This window comes from Lontra canadensis, unplaced genomic scaffold (genome assembly GCF_010015895.1).
Source record: "Lontra canadensis isolate GAN:19392208 unplaced genomic scaffold, GSC_riverotter_1.0 scaffold102, whole genome shotgun sequence".
Taxonomy (NCBI): Eukaryota; Metazoa; Chordata; class Mammalia; order Carnivora; family Mustelidae; genus Lontra; species Lontra canadensis.
This window is the reverse complement of record NW_022631096.1, coordinates 4,704,771-4,724,586: the sequence shown is the minus strand read 5'-3', so window position 1 is coordinate 4,724,586 and position 19,816 is coordinate 4,704,771. Positions and strand designations below refer to the sequence as shown.

At 45.0% G+C, this 19,816-nt stretch overlaps 1 protein-coding gene across 1 annotated transcript in view; it reads left to right on the top strand.

Moving 5' to 3' along the window:
* Nucleotides 1-13,426: 13,426 nt before the first annotated feature.
* FUT10 (fucosyltransferase 10) overlaps nt 13,427-19,816 on the top strand; it is a 68,308-nt gene continuing 61,918 nt past the window's right edge. The window contains exons 1-2 of the mRNA XM_032838121.1: nt 13,427-13,618; nt 16,932-17,226. Coding sequence (XP_032694012.1) covers nt 13,538-13,618; nt 16,932-17,226 — 376 coding nt within the window. The 5' untranslated portion in view covers nt 13,427-13,537. The remainder of the gene's footprint in view (nt 13,619-16,931; nt 17,227-19,816) is intronic.

The window sequence follows — 19,816 nt, the reverse complement described above, 5'->3', positions numbered from 1 at the left end:
AACTTTTTTTTTTTTTTTTTTTTAATTTACTTACTCATTTGCCAGAGACCAGACAAGCAGAGGGAGCAGCAGGCAGAGGGAGAGGTAGGCTCTGCACCAAGGCTGAGCCAGGAGCCTGATGTGATACTCAGCCCCAGGACCCTGGAATCATGACGTCAGCTGAAGGCAGACATTTAAGCAACTGAGCCACCCAGGCGTTGCTCTTAGCAACTTTCAAATATGTAGTACATACTTTCTTTTTTTTAACTGTAATCACGATCTGCACATTAAATACCTATGACATTTTTAAAAAGGATTTTTAAAATTTATCTTAGAATGCACTCGTATCTGTGCATGCAAGAGAGTGAGAGAGAGAAGGGGGTCCAGGGGGAGGGGGAGAGAGAGAATCTGAAGCCCACTCAGCGCTGAGTTCGGAGCCCAGGGCTTGATCTTATGACCCTGAGATTATGACGGGAGCTGAAATCGAGAGCCAGATGCTTAACCCACTGAGCCACTCAGGTGCCCCACTGTGACATTTTTGTAACTAGAAGGGTGTGCCTTTTGACTGCCTTCACCCATTTCCCCCCTCCCCCAAACATTCTGTTTTCTATTTCTATGAGCTCTGTTGTCTTTCTGGTTTTATTTTTATTTTTAAAAAGATTTATTTATGTATTTGAGTGCAGAGGGAAAGAATCTTTTTTTTTTTTTTTTTTTAAAGATTTTATTTATTTATTTCACAGAGAGAGATCACAAGTAGGCAGAGAGGCAGGCAGAGAGAGAGATAGAGGAGGAAGCGGGTTCTCTGCGGAGCAGAGAGCCCGATGCGGGACTCGATCCCAGGACCCTGAGATCATGACCTGAGCCGAAGGCAGAGGCTTAACCCACTGAGCCACCCAGGCGCCCCAGAGGGAAAGAATCTTGAAGCAGACTCTCCACTGGGTGTGGAACCCAAGGTGGGGCTCAGTGTGGGGCTGGACCTCATGATCCAGAGATCACGACCTGAGCTGAAACCAAGATTAAGACACTTAAGTGATTGAGCCACCCCGGTGCCCCTGTTTTTGTTTTTGTTTTTTTAGTTTTTATTCTACATGGGAGTGAGATCATATGGTATTTGTCCTTTTCTGTCTGACTCAGTTCACTTAGCATAATGCCTCTAGGTCCATCACAACACAAATGGCAAGATTGCATTTAAAAAAAATTTTTTTATAAAGGTTTTTTTTTTTTTTGGTATTTATTTATTTGACAGTCAGAAATCACAAGTAGAGAGAGGCAGGCAGAGAGGGTGGGGGAAGCAGGCTTCCCGCGGAGCAGCAAGCCCGATGTAGGGCTTGATCCCAGGACCATGAGATCATGACCTGAGCTGAAGGCAGAGGCTCAACCCCCTGAGTCACCCAGGCGCCCCAAGATTCCATTTTTAATGACTGAATAATATTCCATTTTTCTTATCCACTCATCAGTTGGTAGACATTTAGGTTCTTACCATATCTTTGGGTGTTGTAAATTATGCTGCAATGAATGTGCGGGTGCATGCCATTAACCCTTCAACAACATGGGTTTGAATTGTGTGGATCCACTTATATGTGAATTTCTTTTTTCAATAAATAAAGTATGTAAAATGTAAAAGTATGTAAAAATACTGTAAATGTATTTTTTTCTTAGGATTTTTAACATTTTTTCCCCTAGCTTAGTTTATAGTAAGAATACAGTAGATGATACATATGCCAACTATGTAACGGGTGGAGGGTTGGTGCGCCCCTAACTCCCACATTGTTCAAAAGTCAACTGTAGGGGTGCCTAGGTGGCTCAGTGGGTTAAAGCCTCTGCCTTAGGCTCAGGTCATGATCCCAGGGTCCTGGGATCGAGCCCCGCATCGGGCTCTCTGCTCAGCAGGGAGCTTGCTTCCCTTCCTCCCTCTCTGCCTGCCTCTCTGCCTGCTTGTGATCTCTGCCTGTCAAATAAATAAAATCTTAAAAAAAAAAAGTTAAAAAAGAAGTCAACTGTGTATCTTTTTTTGGAGTTAATATTTCATTTTCTTCAGATAAATACAAAGAATTGGAATTACTGGGTCATAGGGCAGTACTATTTTTTTTATTTTTTGAGGAACCTCCACACTGTTTACCATAGTGGCTGCACCAGTTTGCATTCCCACCAGTAGTGCACGGGGAGTCTTTTTTCTTCACAACCTAACCAACACTTTGGTTTCTTATCTTTTTGATTCTGGTCTTTCTAACTGGTAATGGCGTGATGTCTCATTGTAGTTTTGATTTTTATTTCCCGAGCGATCAGTGATGTTGAACATTTTTTCATGTGTCCCAACATTTTTTTCATGTTGGCCATCTGGATGTCTCCTTTGGAAAACTGTCTATTCAGGTCCTCTGCCCGTTTTTTAATTGGATTGTTTGGTTTTTGGTGTTGAGTTGCATACGTTCTTTATATATTTTGGATATTAACCCCTTTTTGGACATACCATTGGCAAATATCTTCTGCATTTACTAGGTTCCCTTTTTGTTTTGTTGATGATTTCCTTTGATATGCAAAGCTTTTTATTTTGATATCCCAGTCTTTATTTTCTGCTTTTGTTTCCCTTGCCTTGGGAGACATCTCCAAAAATGTGTTGCTAAGGGCAGTGTCCAAGTGTCCAAATGTTTTCTTTCAGGAGTTTTATGGTTTTGGGTCTCATATTTAGGTCTTCAATGCATTTCAAGTTTCTTTTTGTGTATGATGTAAGAAAGTGGTCCATCTTTATTGTTTTGTATGTAGCTGTCCAGTTTTCCCAACACCATATATTGATACAACTGTCTTTGCCCCATGTTATTTTCTTGCCTCCTTTGTCACAAATTAATTGACCATATAGGAGTGGGGTTTATTTCTAGGCTTCCTATCCTGTTCCATTGATCTATGTGGCTATTTTTATGCTAATACCATACTGTTTTGATTACAATAGCTTTTATATCTTGAAATCTGGGATTGTGATATCTCCAGTTTCGATCTTCTCAAGATTGCTTTGGATACTCCAGGTCTTTTGTGCTTCCACACGAATTTTGGGGTGGATGGATGTAGTAATATAGGATTGTTGTGTTAATCTGCATTTCTCTGATGACAAAAGAAGTTAAGCATCTTTTCACATACTTACTGGCCAGATTCTTCTTTGATGGAGTGCTGTGTAAGTCTTTGGTCCCTTCCTTCCCAGAGGAGATTTTTATTAAGTTGCTTTTTTTGATTCTTTCTTACCACTTTATAGGCATTCTTGGCTATATCCTTTGGATATGAATTCTTTCTTAAATCTATTGCCAATATTTTCTACTCTGGCTTGTTTTCCCTTCTATCAATAGTGTCGTTGATGAACAGAATCTACTTTCAATGATACCAATTTATCAATCTTTTCCTTTGTGCTTGGTGTTCCTTGAAGTTGACACCGTTATTATCAACCTGTTTTTACAGAGAAGTCAATTGAGGTTCTTGGCACTGGAACTCCAGAGGCCAGGACTACAGTGCCGCAGGCCTACGGCAGCGATGACTCCGCTTCCTGCGAGTGTTCCCCACATGTAACATGGCTCAGTCGCTGTCTCCTCATATTTTGAGCCCTGGATGCCTCACTTGCCTCAACCTAGCCCTGGCCCTACCAAGGTCTTGAATTACCTCCCTACATGTATCACCGCTCTGCAGGCTAGAGCAAAATAATTCTAATTGGGTTCTCCGAGTTTGGAATTCAGGAGCTTGAACTAAGTTTTATTTCATTGGCAAATGGTCATCCTGCTCCAGCTACGAAACACGGTACCTGATGAAAGGTACTGAGGTCCCCGCTTACCGTGTTCTCAGTTTTCCTGAATAGGTGACTGAATTCGCTTCAGTCCTAGCAGAGTCTGAGACGCAGACGGTGTCCCATGACTTACTTAGGAGAATTTCAGGAGCCTCCCAGGAACTTTCAAGAAGTTGTGGTGACTCGCAAGTGTGGGGAGGGTCAGATGCTCCTGGGAACCCCCGAGGACTGGATGCTAAGCTGGGCGCCGGCTAAAACCTGGATTAAGGATCGCTGGGCCTGGGCGCGCGGAGAGTTATCCCGCCCTTTCCCGAACCTCCTTTCCGAGTCTTCGCCCCAGCTCAGGCGGGGCGCAAACTGAAAGTGGAAAACCGCGGGGCTGCCGGCGGCCCTGCGAGCCTCCTACCCCGGGACGAGGTGAGTGGGAGGCTCTGGGTCTTTTCTGTCTGGAGTGATGCTTGGTGGGGACTGGGTCTCCACGGCGAGAAACCAAAGGAGACTTCCTGGGGCGCACAGAAGCTGGGAAGCTGCCCGCCTGACTCCCAGCCGCTGCACACCTCCTCTTTGTGCCCAGAAGGGAGTGTGTGTCCGAGAAAGACGGAGTTGCGCGCTGAAAAAGAAGCCAAGTGTGTTTTGGGAAACCTTGGGCAGCGCTTTCCAGAGACACCGCCTGAGATTTAAACCCATCAGGGGCTGGAAAAGCACAGGTGGGAGGTGCGGGATGCACCGGGGTCCCCGCAGCAGCCGGGAAAGGCCCGCGGGTCCCCGCCGCCGGCCACTGGGGGGATTGCACGTCCCTTCCCTCCGCCACGATCTTCCCAGCCCGGCCAGTTCCAGAACATCACTCTGCCCTGGTGTGTGGCGAATTGCATCCTTCTGCCCCACATCCTCGCTGAGAATCACGTGTTGCTGGAATGGTGTGCTGAAGTGGTAGCGATTCTGACCTCCCCGCTATAGTGGGCCATGCGTATTTCGTGGAGAAAATGCCACGGGGGGAGCCGGCAGAACGGCAGGCTTTCGTTATCCATACGCAGTCCATTTCTTCGTTATTCTTGCACCCGATTAGAACTCATTTTGTGTAAGATGTAGAAATAACATCGATGTGGTTTTCATTTTCTGGGCATCTTTTAACGATTCTTGAATATGTAGCGAATGTCACGCAAAATGACTGTTTTCCTTAACATCACAGCTCCCAACAGACTGCCCTCTAATCTCTGCCTCATCTCCCTAAAACCCGTGGCGTGACTTGGCTGGTTAATTTCATTTGCGGAGTGCCTACGCTCTGGCTGGTACAGGGCAAGTTGGTCTTCAGAACCTCATTCGCCTTGCATGCCCTTCCTTTCCTCAACAGGGGACAACCAGAAGCTCATGACCAATCTTGGGCTTGCTCGTGATGTCACACTACAACTAGGGCATTGTTTCTGGTCCATCCCGTGGTCTCTCAAAGGGAGGGCTTTCAGATGGGTCCCGGCTATCCGCATTGAATAAGCAACCCAGGCTTTTGCACACTGAAGTGGCAGATCCACCAATCTAGAAGCACCCTCACTTCAATTTCAGAACTTTCTCTTCTTTCCTGCAAGCCACAGGCAATGTCCTCGCGTCAGAGGTTCATTAACATCTATCTGCTCCATTTTTGAAACTGCTGTAGTAACTCTTCCTTTGCTGGCTTCCTGCTAGATGGCAGTGTGTAACAGTGAATTAAACACACAGCCTTAACTGTTACTGTTATTATGGCTCATCTTTTATTCTTCATTAAAAAAAAAAAAACGGTTTATCCTACAAACAGTACATTTAAAAAAATTAAAACTAGGGTTAAATATAGAAAATAAACAAGAACATAGTTTGGACAAACAGTAATGTTATTTGCATATGTGTTAAGTGTTGCCCAGATGCAGACTTTTCTAACCCATGTTTAAATGCTTTCTAAATGTGGAATGTAAAGTGTTGATTTCCATGGGAATGCAATACCTAATTCAATTACTGGCATTTTCCTATAAACATTATACTGTTTCTGAACATGCATTGTTAAACGTTAAAAAATATATACATATATGAGTCTGTCTTTATTTACAGTGTTTTTAAGATGTTTATTTCTTGGAGAATAAAATTTGAGTTTTCAAAAGTTAGTGCGGAATTACTAAAAAGCAGAATGAAGGTAAAGTAACGCTAAACTTGTTATACAGAAATATTTCTTTATATTTACAGAACTCTTGGTTTATAATGACTCAAATGGTGTTGATCAATGTCTCTTTACTGGAGCAGGCTTTCTACTATGGAGAGTTTTTGCTCTCGGGCAGTATTTGTGGGATCAGAAAGCTTCATTTTGGAACCCCAGGAGATCCCCTGGTCTAGCCTTTAGTCTTTGGGCACGTGAAGTGTTAGCCCCATTGTGTTAGTGTTATCTAACATGTGCCTCACTCATGATTACTTAAGTGGGCAAAGCAGATGAGGGATTTCAATTCAGAGCTTTTGCCAGGTAGGAAGATTGTTACATCGTAGCCAAAAAAACTCTTCTTGGAGAAGGAACAGTTACTAAGAAGACCTTAGAAGGAGAAAGATGAGAAAATCTTGCCCTTCAAGAGCTGGCTAAGTTCTTGGTGAGATACAGAATCTTCACAGTTTTGTGCCCTCACCTCCATTTAAAAAAAAAAAATCTGTTCCCTTTGAATGCTTCTATTTGGGGCTGCATATCAGTCTTTTCTGTATTTTGCTTTTTTTTTTTTTTTTTGGTCTTAAATGTTTTAATTTAATTTCTGCATTAAGTAGCACACTAAATGAAGTTATATAATTACTGCATAATTTGAATGCTTCAGCATGTCCAGAATTTAAGCGTTAAGAATGGCATCACCTTCGGTTCTACAATAGAGATGTGAAGGTCTCAGGCTGCAAATTCTCCCCCGCTCCCCATCCTTAATTACCAGCCTGGCCTCACGTGACTGCCAGTATCCCTTTATCTCTCCTTACTTATCTGTCTCACCTGAAATGTGTGCTTGGTAGAAGAGGATGGCCTTCTCAGATAGTCTGCAACCCTAAGCTCTCTAGTAAAAATAAACGCTAAGCAAAATACAAAGTCTTTTTTAAAAGAGTGAGGAAAATAAGCACCGATAAATGTCAATAAAGAAAATTGAAAAAAAAAAAAGGAAAGAAAATTGGACGAGGGGTGCCTGGGTGACAGGGTGTTAAAGCCTCTGCCTTTGGCTCAAGTCATGATCCCAGAGTCCTGGGATTGAGTCCAGCATTGGGCTCTCTGCTCCGCAGGGAACCTGCTTCCCTCTCTCTCTCTGCCTGCCTCTCTGCCTACTTGTTATCTCTGTCTGTCAAATAAATACATAAAATCTTAAAAAAAAAGAAAAGAAAATTGGATGAAAGTGGAAACGAACCACCATGCCATGTTCACCAGTTGCCCAAGGAACAGGTAGCTTTAGCAAATTAAGTATGTCAGCTTGTTAGTGTTCAACTAGTGTTTTATATATATCCAATAAAGCAACTTTAGAAAGGTTCCTGAAATCTGCCAGCTCCCTACATTCTTTCTGCTGCTGTGATAGAAACAAGCACGATATGGATCTAGATCTCCCAACTTGGCATTGGGAGGGGTAAGGCTGGCCAAAGCAGGGGGCCTGGAGAGTCTAGTAGAATGGCTTAGGGATAGTGAAGGTGGTGTGGTTGTGCTAGGCAGGGGTTAGGGCACAGAACAGGAAGCTACATTCCAGCAATAGTCGGAACAAAGGCTGTGCCTGGCGGAAGCTGGAGAAATAGGGCAAGATCCAGGGAATCTTGTTCTTGGAGCTAATACATTTGATCTTTATCTTGAAATCTGTGGGAAGCCACTGATGGATTGTAATCGGAGGAGAGAGATCACATTTACATCCCAGAAACAACCCTACAGCCAAGTGGTGAGTGCAAGGGGTCAGACTGGTAGGAACACCAGTTGTCAGGTTTTGGAGAGACCAAACAGGAATGAAAGAGGAGTGTTGATGAGAACAGGTAGCTGAAGGGAGCGGCTGAAAAGCTTCTGGAGAGTTGTCCAAAGCCCTCAGACCTTCCCACCTGCCTGCCATCATCTGTCTTTCTCAGGACAGCCATATTTAAGGGTTGTTGTGAGGATTTACACATAATAAAATGAAAACATACTTTGGGAGAGTCAAGCCTACTTGAGAGATTGCACCTGAGTGGGTATAATTTAAGCTTGGTAATTAGATACGGTCCTTTTAAAGATGCTCCCTGGTCTAACCTTAAGCTCTCTTTATTTTTTTTTTTTTAAGATTGTGTTTATTTATTTGAGAGAGAGTGAGAGAGATCAGGAGAGGGGAGAAGGTCAGACGGAGAAGCAGACTCCCCACGGAGCTGGGAGCCTGATGCAGGACGAGATCGAGGACTCTGGGATCATGACCTGAGCTGAAGGCAGTGGCTTAACCAACTGAGCCATCCAGCTGTCCCTTAAGCTCTCTTTAGACAGTCAGTTGCTTATTAAGTCCATCGACGCACAGGTGCCTAGACGAGAGATGATCAAAGGAGTCTTCCCAGGGCTCCCAGCCCTGGCCTCACCTCTTTCCCCTGCCATGAGGACAGGGAGGGAGAGGCAGAGACACATGAAGTATCAGGGTCAGAAAACCCCATGCGTCTCCCAGGGTTACCTTCTCATTTTATACTCAGGGCAGAAATCATCTTCTGGGTCCCATTTCTGAGATCCTTAACCCATACCTTGGACTGGCACTGCAAGGCTGAAATTTGAAGCTGGCATCCTCAGACTGCTAATTTGCTCTAAGATCCCTTCTCTGTCCATTTTAATTCAAAACAAAGTGGAGAAAGTTGAACTTATTTTAGGGTGAAGGTCTTGCTGGTTTTGATGGACTAGCGCCTGCAGGAGTGTGGGCTGGTCACGCTCAGCTTCAGACCCCGCTCTGGGCAGCAGATGGCCGGCCCCAGGCAGTGCACACGAGCCAAAAAATGCATTTCAGAAGCTCAGCTCTAGGGTCAAGAGGGTTGGTTAGCGAGCATCCGTTTCAGATGTTACCTGCCATGCTTGTCTGAACAGGTACACATTGCTTCATCTGGGAAAGGAGCGTTCTGGGGCATCCTCTGGCGGACTCCGAGGTTCACCCTGCAGGCAGTGGTGAAACAGGAGGGAGCTTTCCTCCTGGAGTCCCATTGCGTGGCGCTTACTGACTTTCGCCACGCTCTCTGCAAGCGCATCTGTCCCACCAGTGGGGGGACTGGTGACTGGATGACAAGCTCCTTGGTAATTGATACCATAAATTAGATTGATGTGCCCCAAGGTCTGGTTGATGGCTGCATGCTATAAATCGTAATACCGTCTATACTAACCTAGGCTCTGTTCTTTAGAATAGTAGCAGGCTCGGTCCCTGAGACCTCACTATACCTCTGGCTTTAGGAGTAAAACTAAATTGCGAATTTTTGGATGAAAGTCAATGTGTTACCTTAAATTCCTCTGTCATAGTTCATACGGTCATGTAAAGACTCAAAATGGCCCTACCTAGGAAGGGCGCTAGGACAGCATTGTGATAGCTGTAAAAATACCCCAAACTAGGTCCTCCCCATTTTCACCCTATCTTTTGTTTTCCTTTATTACTGGCCCTCCTGGACTCCTAACAAGCGGTCACTATTTCCCCCATCTCTTTCCTTTCCCATGAGCCTGGAGACAAGCGACCTGATTTCTAGACCCACTTCAACCTATAAAAGCTATGATTTTGTGCAAAGCACTTAAACTTGCTGAGGCTTGGTTTCCTTATTCATGGGAGCTGAGACTAAAACCTGCCTCCCTTACTTTACAAGGTGGCTATCCATAAGATTGAGTGGAGTGATATATGGTAAAATCTTCTGAAGATGATAGAGTTTTGTACCCACTTAAGGTGGTAATAATTCATTACCTAATCTGGATTACATTAATTATAGCTATAATAAATTGCTTTTGCATATAAAACAGAAATTGGATCGTCTTCCTGTAACGCAAGGGAAAGAAATAATGACAGTTAACGTTTATTCTTTACTGTGATGAAACTGAAGCTTAGAAAGATTTAGTAACTTGTCCAAATTTGTATTCAATATAAATGACAGAGCCAGGATTGAAACCCTAAGTGCTAGCTCCACAATTTAGGTAGTTAAGATACTAGCATCACCTGAGTAGAAGGGAAGGCAGTTTTCAGGTTCTTACAGATTTTTGTAATTTTTTCTCTGGTTATACCAGCTCACCGAGAGCGATTGTATACAGGTTTTTCTCTGGTGAAGGCACATAATCTGTGTTAGTATTATTGGGTGTGAATTTTATAGTCTTAAGTGTCAAAAATATAAAAGAATACGTGAACCTCAGAGTCTGACTAGTTTCTGGTTGTCGTACTTACCAAAGTTGTAGTGTTGGGTAAGTTAATTTACTTTCTTCAAATTGGGTTTTCTCATCCTTAAAAATGAGGACAGCAATTTTTTCTTCATAGAGTTGTGGGAGGATTGAATGATCTTATGCATGCTGAGCACTGAGGAAGGGCCTCGCTTACAAGAGGTCACTCAACAAATATTAGTGATCTCCTTTTCTTTGCCAAAGAGAGTGTTTCTCCTTTTGAAGTTCCAGTGGCTGAGGCAGCAACATACCTTATATGAATTCAGCTTTGTTTTACACTTAAAAGTATAATAAGAATGATAGTGAATATTTAAAAATAAGTTATCCAGTAATTATTGGACATTTACGTGCCACACTGTGAAACAAGTGTTTTAGTACTCTTATCTCATATATAATTCTCAATAACCTTCTGATTAGGCACACTTATTATCTACATTTTGGAAAATGAGACTTTTTGAAAGATTTAAAAAAATCTTTAAAAATAAATTTAAAATTTTTTATTTTTATTTTTTATTTATTTTTTAAAGACTGTATTTATTTATTTATTTTTAAAATATTTTATTTATTTATTTGAGAGAGACACAGTGAGAGAGAGCATGAGCGAGGAGAAGGTCAGAGAGAGAAGCAGACTCCCCGTGGAGCTGGGAGCCCGATGAGGGACTCGATCCCGGGACTCCGGGGTCATGACCTGAGCCGAAGGCAGTCGTCCAACCAACTGAGCCACCCAGGCGTCCCAAAGATTGTATTTATTTATTTGACAGAGATCACAGGTAGGCAGAGAGGCAGGCCGAGAGAGAGAGGGAAGCAGGCTCCCCACCAAGCAGAGAACCCGATGCGAGGCTTGATCCCAGGACTCCAAGATCATGACCTGAGCCGAAGACAGAGGCTTTAACCCACTGAGCTACCCAGGCGCCCCACAAATTTTTATTTATTTTTAAATATTTTATTTATTTATTTGACACAGAGAGAGAGCACGAGTCTCCCATCCAAGTACTAACCAGGCCCGACCCTGCTTAGCTTCCGAGATCAGACGAGATCGGGCATGTTCAGGGTGGTATAGCCGTAGACAAGAGAGAGCACAAGTGAGTACAAGCAGGGGGAATAGCAGGCAGAGGGAGAGGGAGAAGCAGGCTCCTCGAAGAGCAGGGGATGTGGGATTCCCTCCCAGGATCCCCGGATCGTGACCTGAGCTGAAGGCAGATGCTTAACTGAGCCCCCCAGGTGCCTGAGATTTTGAGAGGATGGTTAGACCAGCTGGACAGTTGAGATTTGAATCCTGGCAGGCTGAGTCTAGAGCTGTTCTCTTAGTTACTGTGGGTTGCAGAAGTTTCATGGGGAAAAGAGGAAAAACCCACCATCGGTGATGTCTGAAACCAAGATTCATTTTTTTTGCCGAGGGACTTAGCCTGGACTTAAAAGTAAATCAGGATAGATGCACGAGAGGGGAGTCCCCCTTAAAGGCCGATATTTTTCACCAGAATTCCACATCATTTTTATATTTCTCATTATATCTTTGATGCTGTATCTGGGAGATGTACAATCAGATCTTAGAACCAGATGTTTGGGGTACTGTAAAGCAGCGTTGGGAATGTTGATCCTTGGGGCACCTGGGTGGCTCAGTGGGTTAAGCCTCTGCCTTCGGCTCAGGTCCTGATCTCAGGGTCCTGGGATCGAGCCCCGTATCGGACTCTCTGCTCAGCAGGGAGCCTGCTTCTCCCTCTCGCTCTGCCTGCCTCTCTGTCTACTTGTGATCTCTGTCTCTCTGTCAAATAAAGAAATATAATCTTTAAAAAAAAAAAAGAATGTTGATCCTTGCTCTGTTCTATAACTCCACTGGGTCATTTGACCAAGGTTTTGGCTGCACAGAGCCTTAGGAATAAAAAGAGCATTCTTTGGAACTGTTTAGTTCATTTTTTTTTTTAAGATTCTATTTATTTATTTGACAGACAGATCACAAGCAGGCAGAGAGGCAGGCAGAGAGAGGAGGAAGCAGGCTCCCCGCTGAGCAGAGAGCCCGATGCGGGGCTCAATCCCAGGACCCTGGGATCATGACCTGAGCCGAAGGCAGCCGCTTAACCCACCGAGCCGCCCAGGCGCCCCTGTTTAGTTCATTTTTAAAGCTTTTTGAAAAAATCATGTATTTCAGACAGATGGAAATCTTATTTCAGAACTTCCAGAGAATCATATTGTTCGCGCAACCCACTGCTTTGTTACACTTGCCACAGGAGACTGAACAAATGCATCAAAATTCCTTCTCTTGTGGTGGAAGAAGTTGTTTTCCTTAGGGAAAGTGTGGGTCAGTTGATCGTGATTTATTTTCAAACCAAGCCTGAAACTTTTATTTATTTTCTCCCTAATTTTTATAGGAGTGGGTGGGTAATCTTGGTAATTTTTTTGGTCTTTTTTATTTTTAGAGAGAGAGCTGATGCACGGGGGAGGTAGAGGAAGAGAGAGAATCTTTTTTTTTTTAAAAAGATTTTATTTATTTATTTATTTATTTATTTATTTATATAACAGAGAGATAGAGAGAGAGCACAAGTAGGCAGAGCAGCAGGCAGAGGGAGAGGGAGAAGCAGCGTCCCTGCTGAGCAGGGAGCCCCATACAGGGCTTAATCCCAGGACCCTGGGATCATGACCTGAGCTGAAGGCAGACGTGTAACCTACTGAGCCACCCAGGCGCCACGGAAGAGTGAAAATCTTAAGCAAACTCTGCACTCAGCAGGGAGCCCAACCCAGGGCTTGGTCTCACAGCCCTGAGATGGTGACCTGAGCGGAAACCAAGAGTCAGAAGCTTAACCAACCTAGCCACCCAGATATCCCAAATGTGGTAATTTCTATTCCACTTTTCTACGCCTTTGAAACCTAAGCAGAATAAAGTGACTACATGTATGTGACTTGTGGAATTCAATCTTCTGATGGCAGAGAAAATTAAGTGGAAACAGAATTTTAGACTCAGGACATAGTTGTAGACCTGCCACGGCCCTTTAAGGGGGTGTGTGACCTTGGCCAAGTCACTTTACCTCTCTGATTTTGGTTTCCTTATCCAGGAGTGAGGTATCTAGGTTCCCGAAGGTTCCTTTTAGTTTTAAATTGTGAGGTTTCTGTGTGATAACCCTGAAAGACTAATGTGTATTAAATTTTCTGCACTATGGCTACAAAATAATTCGTTTGTTACAGAATTTTTGGATGCCTTCTGGTTTGAAGACTCCAGCTGCTCTGATGATAGCTTAAGAAGACTGCATGCTGTTCCCTCTCGATGCCAAGCCAGGCCTGCGCAGAACCTCGGATCTCAGTCCTTCATGGAGACCAGGTCCCAGCAGGAATGACAGTGGAAGAAATTGGAACCCAGATGGTTCCTCCGCGTGAAGCTGTCTTGGGCTGTGGGCCGGCTCGAGAACACCTGGTCACCAGGCTAGCCCTCTGTCAGTCACCCAGGGCCGGGCAGCATGGTGTGGATTCAGAGGAGGAAGCTTTTGGCATCTTGCCTATGCATCATGGCCACCGTCTTTCTGCTTGTCACACTCCAGGTAGCAAGAATTGGGTTGCTTGGTGTCGATTCCTGAGCCATTCCGCCCATGCCCACCCTCCACCCACCCCTGTTCTCTCCAAGGACTTTACTCTTCACTTAATCTCTCAGAATTGGGGGGTTCTCTGTCTAAGGCAGGGGAAATACTTTTTTTTTGTCAATAGATAAAACTGAGGTTTAGTGAGTGGGTGTGTCAGGTAGAAACGAAATCAGTGAGTACGGGATCAATTCGTGACTCTTATAGGGTCCTGGTTCTAGAAGAAGAGAAAGTAGAGCTCCATCTGTCTTACTGGGTCAAATTTAGATGGCTTTCTCAAAGCCCCATGTCGCAATGACTTCTGAAAGATGGCATTCTTGAAGAAGCTGTGTGTATTCTAAGAATAAGGTCATCCATTCTGTGGAACACAAGCATCCGTGTTAATACATTTGCCATTCTTGACATATCACTCAACCAAGGACTGAGTGTGGGTGGTTTTTTGTTTTGTTTCTTTAAGATTTTATTTATTTTATTTTTTAAAGATTTTATTTATTTATTTGAGACAGAGAGAGAATGAGAGGGAGAAAGCATGAGAGGAGAGACGTCGGTGGGAAAAGCAGACTCTCTCGTGAGTAGGTAGCCTGATGTGGTACTCGATCCCGGGACTCCAGGATCATGACCTGAGCCAAAGGCAATTGCTTAGCCAACTGGGCCACCCAGGTGCCTGATTTTATTTATTTATCAGAGAGAGAGGGCACGGGCAGAGGGAGCTGCAGGCAGGGGGATAAGCAGGCTCCCCGCTGAGCAGGGAGCCCTGATGTGGGACTCGATCCCAGGACCCCGAGATCATGACTTGAGCTGAAGGCAGAGGCTTAACTCACTGAGCCTCCCAGGTTCCCCTGCATGTGGGTGTTTGAACTGCAGCATTTTCTAGTCTTCTCATCTTGCATTTAGTCGGTGATTCTGAAGTTCATTACTGATTTCAAATTAAAATAAAAATGACACAGCGATGGAAAAAATATAGATACGAATCCACATATAGTGTAGACCCGTTCAAGCACCGACTGTCCAACTGGAAATTCAAAACACTTTTAAAGATTATTTATGGCTGTGCACAGTTCAGGTGTGGGGTTGATGGAAACAGAGGTGTTCTCTGAGCTTTTTCCTCTCGATCAAGATTGAATGAGATAATGCATATAAAAGCACTTTGGCAGATGGGCTGGCGCTGGACTTCTACCCCCTTCTGCTGCCAGATCGGGATCCTGGCTGGAGGAAATACTTGACCTCCCCTCGTCTGTCTTGTGGGTGTCCATGACCTGCTTGTGCAGGAGGGGCTGGAGTTCTCTCCTCCCTGTGGGAAGTTATGAGAGCTTTGATCCTACTAGACAATTACTTTGGCACCTTTTCCAGTTATGAGGAATGGCTGTGTCAAAGCTAAGCACTTTTCTTTTTTTTAAGATTTTATTTTATTTATTTGACAGAGGGAGAGAGAGAGATCACAAGGAGGCAGAGAGGCAGGCAGAGGGGGAGGGAGAATCAGGCTCCCTGCCAAGCAGAGAGTCCGGATGCGGGGCTCAATCCCAAGACCCTGAGATCACGACCTGAGCTGAGGCAGAGGCTTCTGCCTGAGCCACCCAAGCGCCCCTTTTTTCTTTTTTCTTAAGATTTTTTTTAAATTTATGTATTTGAGAGAGTGAGAGAGAGAGAATGAGCAGGGGGAGGGGCAGAGGGAGAGGGAGAAGCAGACTTCGCTCTGAACAAGGAGCTCATCTCAGGGCTCAAACTCAGGACCCCAGGATCATGACCTGAGCCAAAGGCTGACGTTTACCTGACTGAGCCACGGAGGGGCCCCTAAGAGCTTTTCTTTTGATGTCACAAGACATTGCCATGTTTTTGTTAAGCCTGTCATTTCTGAGCTTCCATCACTCGTGGGGAACCACTGTCCCTCTGTGTCCGCTCTGCCTGCCCTGCGCTCTAGACTTCTGTTACCGATGGCCTAGCTGTCCAGTGACCCAGACCATCCTGAAAGAAATAAATGTGGCTTTACAGGGAGGGGAGCCCAGTATTTGTAGTAGACTTCACTTGGTGCCAGAGTAGAAATTATTAGACATAGAAGACCTGTGTTAGGACTCCTTTAACTGTAATAAAAAGAAACCAGTTGGCAATTTATGATGAATTCTCCCTAGAATGCAGTCTCGAGTAAGAGCCAGATAATAGCCTGACTCTCATGGGATTCATTAAGAGAGAAAACTGTTGGGGCACCTGGGTGGCTCAGTGGGTTAAGTCTCTGCCTTCTGCTCAGGTCATGATCTCAGGGTCCTGGGATGGAGCCCTGCATTGGGCTCCCTGCTCAGCGGGAGCCTGCTCCCCACCCCTCTGCCTGACTCTTGGTCTACTTGTGATCTCTCTCTCTCTGTCTCTGTCAAATGAATAAATAAAATCTTTAAAAAAAAAAGGGAGAAAACTATTTCCAGGTAGTCTATATGCCTATTAAATGCAGAAATGTAGCTGGCATGTGTTTAGTAGAAGGAAGCGTGCTTATTGGTAGACATTTTGTCAGCACCCCAGTCTCTGGAACTTGTGGGTATGTAAATTTACATGGCAGAAGGGCCCTTGCAGATGGGATTAGGTGAGATACTTCCAGATGAGGAGATTATCCAGAATTATCCATGTGAGCCAGTGTCCTCACATGAGTCTTTAGAAGCTAAGAGTCTTCCGTGGCTGTGGTCAGACAGAGATGTGACAATGGAATAAGCATCAGAGGGGAGCAACATTGCTGGACTTGATGATGGAGAAGATGCGGTGAGCCAAGAGTGATGTGTGGCTCGAAAAGATAGGGAGCAAGAAAATGCCATCTCCAGAGCTTCCAGAGAAGACTGTGGTCCTGCTAACACCTTGCTTTTAGCCTAGTGAGACCAAGGTCAGCCTTCTCACCTCCAGAACTAGGCAATAATAAATGCATTGGTTACTTTCTTCTTCTTTCTTTTTTTTAAAATGTATTTATCCAGTTTAGAGAGACAGCAGCGGGGGAGCCAGAGGGAGAAAGAATCTCAAGCAGACTCCTCACTGAACGCGGAGCCCCATGTGGGGCTCGATCCCATGATCCTGAGATCAGGACCCTGAGGTCATGACCCCAGTGGAAATCAAGAGTGAGACGCTGAACCAAGTCAGCCACCCAGATGCCCCAATAAGTGTGTTGTTTTCCATTGCTGAGTTCATGGTAATTTGTTCTAGCTGCAGTAGAAAACTAATACGCAGCTTCATCATCAAGATGAACGGGGGGCACGCGAGAGGTGACGAGACAGTCTGATTCTGCAATACTTGTGTTCTCCTTCAGGTTGTGGTCGAGCTGGGGAAATTTGAAAGGAAGAAGTTTAAAATTTCCAGTTTGCAAAATGGACAGGCAAAAGTGGAAGAGGAACCTGCAGGTCTCTATCCGTTCCCCGGGAGAGAAGCACGGATCTTGACTAGGAAAACCCAACGGGACACTGAGAGCTACCCCATCATGCTTTGGTGGTCCCCACTGACTGGGGAGACTGGAAGGCTCGGCCAGTGCGGGGCAGATACGTGTTTCTTCACCATCAACAGGACCTTCCTACATCATCCCATGACCAAAGCCTTCCTCTTCTATGGTAAGTGGGGCATTTGCCTGTCTCCTATCGCTTGCTGACATCCTGCTGACTTTCTGCTCGCCTCCCAAGGAAGAGAAGGTGGCGCTACCCTTGAACACACTGTGACACGCCTGACGTCCTTTGCACTTGCTCCACGTAAGGCCTGAGCTTTTAGCAGATGCGATAAATAAACAAGCTTGACCAACATAAAGGTGGTTGGCCAGCTGCTTGGCAATTCTGGAAGAGAAGGGATGTTTCCTCTCACCCTTTCACAGTTAGATTCTGTGCTTACCAAATTTGGTATTTAGAGAACTGGGTATTGATTCTGTTGTTGGGATCCATTTAGAATGTCACTCGTGATAATAGCCAGGAGATTCTGATCACCATAGCAAGGGTTTAATTGGACATTAGCTAAGCACAGTGTTCTTTTATTTCATTAGATTAATCAGCAATAAAAATAAAAATATTGCTCAGCTTTGGCTGAACAATATCGAGAGTAAGTTGGTGTTCATCGCTTCCTGAGGCTGATTATATGTCCTGCTGGGATTGGGGGCAGCCAGACCCAGCGAGGGGAATTAGCAAACTGCCAGCAGTGGCGGGAGATTCAGAGCTTCTGGGTGACGAGTGGAGGGGGCAAAGTGGTACACGTGAGCAGACTTGACCGAATACAGGCAAGGTCAATCAGTTGGGAAGTCCATGAAAGCCAATCTGCTTTAGAGTGGTGTGGATGTGTATCTGTATTTATGTGTGTGTGTCTGTGTGTGTGTAAGAGAGAGAGAGAAAGGAGAGAGAGAGGGAGACTTCACATTCTTCCTCTAGAGACAGGGCTGGAGTCTCTGCCTGAAACCAGTAGGAGAGTTTGGTCTCCCCTTGCTGTAGGCGAGAAGCAGCCATCACATCACTGCTGTACCCCCTTGCCACTTGGATCTGTTGATCTCAATAGGGAGACATTTCTTTGAGAGTATCTGGTGCTACTCAGGGCAAACATGCTACAGGGCAAGGGTCATCTTAGTATATGACGTGGCTCACTGAGACGGCATAATGATGTCAGCACTGAATACTAATCTATCTAAGATGATGCAACTATTGGGGAAGGCTACAGGGATGAGGAATTGAGTGCGGCGGGCAGGGGCAAGGGAGAGTTAAATATACATCTTCTGTAGGAAGATTCAATATATACTGTCGAAAACTGAAAAGTCAAGAAGTAAAATCTAAGTCTGTTTTTTGGGCATACTGGAGGTCTGTGTGCATGTATGACATGTTAAAAAGTTTTGTTTAGGGGCACCTGGGTGGCTCAGTGGGTTGAAGCCTCTGCCTTCGGCTCAGGTCATGATCCCAGGGTCCTGGGATCGAGCCCCGCATCGGGCTCTCTGCTCGGCAGGGAGCCTGCTTCCTCCTCTTTCTCTGCCTGCCTCTCTGCCTACTTGTGATCTCTCTCTGTCAAATAAATAAATAAATAAAATCCTAAAAAAAAAAATTTTTTTTTTAAAGTTTCGTTTAGGGGTTTCTGGGTGGTTCAGTTGGTTGGGCATCTGCCTTTGGCTTGGTCATGATCCTGGAGTCTGGGGGTTGAGCCCCGCATTAGGCTCCCTGCTCAGTGGGAGATTCTGCTTCTCCCTCTCCGGTGGCCTCTTTCCCTGCTCGTGCTTGGTCTCTTTCACTTACTCTCTCTTTCTCAAATAAATAAAATTTTGAAAAAGATAAGTTTTGTTTAAAAGGCCACCACCGTGATATGACCACTTTGGATAATGGTCTGGCAATATCCAGTCAATGTAAATTCATACCAGATCATCCCACTGCTAGGTATGAAGCCTCACAGAATGTCACACATGCACATGGATTGCTTACAGTAGCGTTGTTTGTCCTAAGCAAGGTTCTTTTTTTTTTTTTTTAAGATTTTATTTATTTGCGAGAGAGAGACACACGGTGAGAGAGAGAATACAAGCAGGGGGAGTGGGAGAGGGAGAAGCAGGCTCCCCGCTGAGCAGGGAGCCCGATGGGGGGCTCGATTCCAGGACCCTGGAACCATGATCCGAGCAGAAGGCAGAGGCTTAATGACTGAGCCACCCAGGCGCCCCCTAAGTAAGGTTCTTAAAATCGCCTAAATGTCCAACAAGAGAAAAGTGGTCAAATGAAGTGTGATATATAGAAATTCAGTGTGACACTACGCAACAGTGGAAATGGACACCCAATGCCAATAGGACCTTGGAAACCATGTAAGAGGAAAAGCAAGTTAGAGAGCTGTGACAGAAAGTTAATACATTCGGTCTCCCCGAGATTCCTGACCTGCTCCGGTCTTGAGTGCTTGCCCTTTTTGCTGGGTACACAGGTCCTGTGCTGGCTCCCCATTGTTCTGGGGGTTCCCTGTGCCTTATTCTTGTGTTGGCTTCCCTTCTCCTCCTCCTTCCACTCCCCCTCCTCCTACCCCTCTTAAAAAGATTTATTTTTTAGAGAGAACATGGGGGAAAGGTTGGGGGCGTGAGAGAGAGAATCCCAAGCAGACTCCCCACTGAGCGGGCCTCAATCTCATGACCCTGAGATCAGAACCTGAGAGGAAATCAGGAGTCCAACACTTAACCGACTAAGCCCCACAGGCACCCCTCCTGTTTCT